This window comes from Vigna radiata, chromosome 1 (genome assembly GCF_000741045.1).
Source record: "Vigna radiata var. radiata cultivar VC1973A chromosome 1, Vradiata_ver6, whole genome shotgun sequence".
Taxonomy (NCBI): Eukaryota; Viridiplantae; Streptophyta; class Magnoliopsida; order Fabales; family Fabaceae; genus Vigna; species Vigna radiata.
In genome coordinates, this window is record NC_028351.1 from 30,604,356 (window position 1) to 30,611,498 (window position 7,143).

The 7,143-nt window shown below is 33.9% G+C and overlaps 1 protein-coding gene across 1 annotated transcript; it reads left to right on the forward strand.

Annotated features, from left to right (window-relative positions):
• LOC106767025 lies at positions 1–2,351 on the forward strand. Its single transcript, XM_014651844.2, has 2 exons — positions 1–551; positions 2,043–2,351. Exons 1-2 carry the CDS (start codon positions 151–153, stop codon positions 2,146–2,148), a joined length of 507 nt encoding a protein of 168 aa, XP_014507330.1. The 5' UTR covers positions 1–150; the 3' UTR covers positions 2,149–2,351.
• The last annotated feature ends 4,792 nt before the right edge of the window (positions 2,352–7,143 follow it).

The window sequence follows — 7,143 nt, forward strand, 5'->3', positions numbered from 1 at the left end:
CCGATAACGAAGATTCATCAAAAGAAATAACAGACATAAACCTCCTTCTGCGGCAGCAGGATAACACTCTCCTTTCACCATTGTCTTCATCTCTCTCACCTATTCTTCTTCTTCTTCTTCTTCTTCTTCATTTTTCTTTCAGTTTCATCCATGTCCATGTCTATGCCCATTTCCACACTTTCCTCTTCAACCTTCCCAAACTCTAATCCCTTTCTCACTTTATCTTCTCAAAAGTTCCCTCTCTTCCCCAAACCCCTTCTTCTTCTTCTTCCCTTTCCCCACCCCCTCTCCCTCCGAACGCCCACCTTCCTCTCTCCGCTTCTCTGCAAGTCTCCTGAGGCCGAAGCGGAGGCGCCGCCGCCGGAGGACCACTGGCTGCAGAAGCTACCGGAGAAGTCCAAGCCGCTCTACTCCCACAGCCTGCCCTGCATTGAGGCCTGGCTCCGAAGCCTGGGCTTCTGCCAGAGCAAGGAAGACAGGGCCCTCTGGCTGGTTCACAAGCCCGATTGGCACGCCCACCTCTCCCTTGATGTCACTGATCTCTACATAAGGTGCTTCCCTCTCTTTTTATGCTTCCTTCACTATCTTGCTACTTCAACCAATACTTGATATCTCTTTCTTCATTGTAGATTAACTTGCTTTTGCATTGTTATGAGCTTGGAGCAATATTTCTGTAAATTACAGCCATTGATTATGGTATACTGAGAATGCAAAATGCACAAATGATTCTAACTTCATTGTTTTAATTATTATCATTATTAATGGTGATTGCTGTGGTTTTTAATTTTTTTAATTTTGACATTACACTGGTAGATCGAGTCAAACATGAAATTTGTTTTATTTTTCCTCCGATTTTTGTTATTTGTTATCCGTTTGAGTATAATGTGTCGCTGTAGTGAGTGAGTGAGTGAGTGAGTGAGTGAGAGAGAGAGAGAGAGAGAGAGAGAGAGAGAGAGAGAGAAACAATATGTATAGTAGTAACGATGGTGAACAAAAGTAAACTGTGACAACCTTCCTTTCTTTTTGTTCTCTATGTAAAGAATAAGTTGAGTAGTTGATCATTATATATATATACATCTGCCAAAGTACTGAAAACAGTTGGCAAGCTAAATTTTGTTTAACAGCAAAAAAAAGTAGTGAAATTAAAATTCCAAATATTATTCTCAATGTAAAGAATTCATACTGCACTGTTTAAGAGTCACGTTCTTTTCTAAAATGGGCATAGCACATTTTCATGTATTCCTCACAGTTTCTAAAGATTGACATAGAATGTGTTACATGGTTAAAGATAAGAGGTTTCTCTTTGATTAAAAGGAGGGAGAATGATAGTGTCATTTTGGGGAAGAGAGAGGAGCAACTATGGTAATGAAAGTAGAATGATGTGGGGTTTGCTCCTTTCCTCTTTAATTTTTCTTGTATCACTGATCCGATGTAATTATATCCGTTTTGTATGGAGAAACATTCCCTTCCCTGCCTCAAGGGTTGTATTTTCCTAAAAGGGTTAGGAGGGTGTGTCAATCAGAAAGCTCGCAAACTGAAAACAAGAATGCCCTTTTGGTTTTAAAAGTTGAAGTGATGCATAATTTGGATCTGAGAAGTAATTGGTGTCACCATTTGAAAACATAACTGATAATTTTACCTCAATGTCGATTGAATTTACGAGAAAATGTTGATTGAATTCTTCTTGGAGATTCTGCTGAAGGCATTGAAGATAAATGTATAGACAATATTAAAGGTAGATTTTTTGTCTGCATTGCTGTGACTAGCTTGTTGTCGATATCTGGTTTGTCTGTTGGGGACAGAGAAGGCCAGGTGCTAGGATTGAACTTCCTCTGATTCATGCATGGTTTCTCCTATTAGTCATATTCATAGTTCATACTATGTATAGATCAATAACTTTGATTACAGAGTAAATTGTTGGTCTTCTAATATCAAGTTGAGTGTGAAATATTTGGTAATTATAGATTGAGTAGTCCCATTGTATTGGTGAATACTGAAGTTTAACTAGAAAGTTAATGTCAATGACTGTATAAATGGTGCAGGTATTTGAAGAGTGGACCAGGGAATCTTGAAAAAGATGTAGAGAGGAGGTTTAGTTATGCTTTAAGCAGAGAAGACATTGAGAATGCTGTACTTGGAGGACCATAGTCGTTGTTCTTTCTGTCCGTCAAATATACAAAAATGGCTTGATTATGTGTTGAATCGTTAACTTTCATGTCAGCATGGCCTATTTTAAAGGAAGCACTAAAGAAAATGTTACCCTATGTTTCCTCTTTATAACATAGATACATTTTTTGTGGTCTGACAATACACTGTAATATTAATATATTTTTTTGTTGAAAGATGAGTTACTATTCCTTCAGTGTAAATTCTTTTAAATTTTTTTGCTAAATAATATATTTAAAAGAAATGTACTGCCAGCATATAATAATTTTATTAATGAAAAAGTCTTGTGCCATATGCTTCCATTAGAGATTCTGTCTTCTCGTTTACACCCTTGAAACCATTCATTATATTTCATTGGATTTTCAATTCTGCATTGAAATTTTGATAATTGAGAATGAATTATTTCAACTAAAATTAAATGATATTTTCAATTTGCTTCTACTTTGTTTGACTTAATAATTTGTTGTGATTTTCAATTTAATTGCACTAAAGTGGTTTTAAACATCACAACATGACTTGACTATAATGAAAATATTTTTCAACTATTTTAATCAAATATATTAATCTTTAAAATATATAGAAAGCAAAACCATTGAAGATAACCTAAATAAAATAAAATTTAAACACAAAATAATAAATGAAAATTAAAAAGGAAAAGCAAAAACTCTGTAAAAAATGAACATAAAACAAGATTGAAAATAAAATCAAGTCAAGAAATTAAAAGAAAAATAATGAAAAAAAAATTACCAGGATAAAACATAAATTTGCGTAAGAAATATATAAAAATTTGTGTACAAGAGAATTAGTTCTGATACGTTTTTTGTTTCTGTGATTCTCATGATAAGCTTTTACATAGTATTTTTTGTATGTATTACTTTTGCCACCACAAAATCACAAATAAAATATTATATATAGATTATATTCAAGCTATTATTCATCTATTTGACAAGGCAAGCTATTATTCATCTATTTTCTTTAATAAGGCTTAACTTTTCATATTCAGATGGTTCTTGAAAAGTGTCAACGTGGTTTTCGCTATTAACTTTGTCTTAATTTCGTTCACAAATTTGTTAATGTATTATCAAGTCTTTTCCATTAACTTTTTAGAAATAGTGTTAAGGGTAGTTATGTGATAATAGATATTTGTCAAAATTTTGAATTGTATAGTTAAAATTAGAGCCGTCAAAATGGGTCACAACCCGCGAGCCAACCCGGCCCGTCACGGGTTCGGGCTGGATTGGGTTTGAAAAATACAACCCACTTATATGCAGGTCAGATTTCAACCCGGCTCATTTAGACCCGGCTCATGCGGGTGAACCCGTGGTGAGCCGGGTTGGCCCACCAACCCACCTACCTAATTTTATTTTTTTAATTTATTATTTTATCTATGAAACCCTAAAAACTAAAATGTTTTCTTCACTCACTGTGTATACCAAAAAAATAACCTCTACTCTCATAAATCACTCTCACGGTAATTGCTCTCATTTGACGGTGTTTTCACCCTTACTTCACTGAAGGTAAAACACCCTTTTTTTTTCTTCTCTTTTCTCCAACATTTTTGTTTTCTCACTTCTCTTTTTTTTTTTTCAAAAACCCTATAATGACAAAAATAGGGGTTTGCGAATTTGTTTTTTGTTCTGAGGGATTTGAAGACATGGAATGATATTTTCATGTTCCGACATGCTTGTATCAGATTTTGTTCATTTTATTTAAACAACTTGAGTATACATTATTTGAACAAGCTCTTTTTGATATCTTTGAATTTGGGAAATTATGTTACAGATTAAACTATTAATTTTTTGTTGATGTTGTTGAGTACTAGTTTTCTTTTTTTTGACTAATATTTTTTTATTGATTGTCGGAATTGTTCTGATATTAGGAAAATCTTTATTAGTTAATTTGGAGACAACAAGAACAAGGGTCCAGGGTTACAACAAGAACAAAAAATGATGAATATAAAAAACTTATTTGAATGTTTTTTGTGGTTGTTTTTGAATGACATTTGGATTATATTGTACTTTTTATTATTATTTTGAATTGTCTTTAACATAATTTTTTGGGAGTGAAAATTGTTTAAATTTAAATTGCAAAAAGTTTGTATTTTTTTATATTAAAAAATTTAATTAAATGGGCTAGTGAGCCAACCCGTTTACCCACCAACCCGTGGTGGGTTGGGTCGGGTTCAAGTTTTTCTGGCTGGCTAATAAATGAGCCGGGTTGGGTTGGCTCACTGAGTGACCAACCCGTGGTGGGTCGGGTCGGGTCGAGTCGGATTACCCGTTTTGACAGCTCTAGTTAAAATGGGGTTCTTTATGTGTCAAGTTTTTCCTTTTAACAGAGAAGATTGAAATTTGTTCCAAGGAATGGTTTGGGGTTTCCACTTTCATCTTCTCCTTCGAAGTTAGTTGATGAAGTGTGATATTGAACAAGTGTTGGTTGATGAAGTTTGCAATGTTTCGCAGTGAGGCGTGAGAGACACAAAACCACAACATCACTTGCTTGGTGGTTGGTCTAAGGGGTTGGGTGGAACACCAATTTGCCATTATGGGGGAGGTTGCATTCTTGAGAGTGCTAGAACTATTAAGAATGGTAAGAAACAATTTTGGGATTGTCCTAACTACAAAGTTTGGTCCATGGTTATAATTTTTATTGGATGTATATATATTCTTTTGCTGGAAAAATGAGTGTTTTTTGTTAACAAAATCTTTCTTTTTGTTGGATTTTTTGAACATTGGAGTGAAAATGAATATTTTAAAGGGTGCAATTATTTTAAATGGTGCAATGAAGATATGGTGATGAAAGGGATGCTACCATTGGTAGACAAAGGAGAAAGATCTATAATATGGAAAAATCTTTTATGGTTGCTAAAAAATGGGTTAAGTTGTTAATAGGGATGATATATTTTATTGGTATGATTAACATAATCCTTGTGTCAATGTTGTATACAAATTCATGAAATGTTGTAAAAGTGACGTGTGTACTTTGTGGGTTGTAGTAAGTGTGATGTACTTGGTTGTATCATTTTGTAATGTAATCTTATTAAATGAATGCGATGTTTGAGCTATATACAGAGAAGCAATGAAGTTAAAATTGGTTGCAAATACACATGATATTAATTCCAAATGCATTCATGAAGACAACATTGTTCTTCAAATTATATAAGACAACATAACTGCTAAGTAAATTAAGTTGCTTAATACATTTATGAAGATCAAAGTTGTTCTTCCAATTCAAGACAACATAATGTCTTAAACAAAATAAGTTGCTAAGAAAAATAATATGCATAATGCATATTGAAGTTTCAAATTACATGGCTTCCAAAATGGATCGAAATACATAGTGAAGTTTCAAATATATATGATAGCTGCCAAATGTATATAAATCAAGTTTCGTGACTTCCAAATTGGGCCCTTCCTATATGACAATTTTTGTCTATTTCATGGGTCTTGTAGTTGTAGGTGATGGTATTATTGCGGGTGGTGGTTGTGTTGCAACAATTTGTGAAGGTGGTATTGTTGGGTCTGTTGAAGTTGATTGAGTTTGTGGAGGTGGTGTTCCTTCAAGATGTGTAAGAGGTGTGCTTACTGGTTGTGTAGTTGAATGATCTGCTTGAATGGCTTGTGGACTAGTGTTTCTTTTGTGATCCAATATTTTTTATTTTTTAATTCCTTTCCAGCCTTTCTGTTTTTTTTTTTTAATTTTCGGGCAGAGGGAACCTTGACATGAATTTATCTTCTTTCTATTTGTTGTCCATTTCTTCATCAAGTAAATTTGAATGTCTTCCATCATGGTTATGATGAGCTTACTCCTTGCATTGATGATTGTATGGCTTACCTCATTCATACAACCACCCTTATTACCATGTACTTCAACTTCACCTTCCTTCACAACTCCATCACCCCAAGGGGAAAATATTTTAATATAGTTAGTATTTGATGTTCGAACACTATATGTACAACATACAAGGGAACTTGGCCATTGAGTGTGTATGACATGCACTTTTTTCATCACACAACAATTCTAACCTTTCTTATAACACAAAACCTCCACCTACCGAATACCACATCTCTTTCTAATTGACATAATCCATTTCCTCCAAAATTGTTAAAATCTCGAAGTGAATCCATCTTTCTAGGTCACATGAAAAAGTATTGGTTTCTCCAACATATTTTAGTGACCCATTATTCACAAACTTCCCACCATGGTGAAGCACGACTTCAACATTTGAGTCATACATCTCAACTAATATATCTATATATATAACCCTGTCAAATATGAAAATGTCCAAAAAGTAAAAGAGATATTACATTCCATACCACCAACAGACCAAAAGATGAATTTAAAATAGGAGCCCACTACCTCAACACACTCACACTTAACGATGGACCACCACTGTCAACTAATTCCCTAAACAACTACCGACTCAACCACATCTCATAAAAAATTACATGAAGCACAATACTGAAAGACGAAAAACATAAACAATACTCAACCACATCCCAAGTATCAATTTTCTTTATAACTTTAATCTCTGCATCCATTGTTGTTATCCATTTTGCATCCTTTTAAGCCTCTTCAAAACAAGTTGGACCATTTGTTGCAAACAGAACAAATTTGTTATATCTTCTTACTATAATAAGTCTTCCCCATTAACATAATCTCTTATCCAAGTTGGTTGTCGTCTCATTCTTTGTTTAGGTAACTTTTCATCCAAGTTAGATAAATTCCCATCACTTGATCCATTTACCACTTGCTCCTCATCATTATATTCATCAATTTCTTTGCCATCTTCATTTGCAACAACTAATGTATTTGTTTCATTACTACTATCTTTATCACCCTAATTCAAGTAAACCAAAATAGCCTCCTCATCATGTTTACTCCAATTCCAGCTATTATCTTCTTCAAACATCACATCTTTGCTTTTTATAATTCTTTGAGAAATAGGATCAAACAATCTACATGTCTAACTCCTCG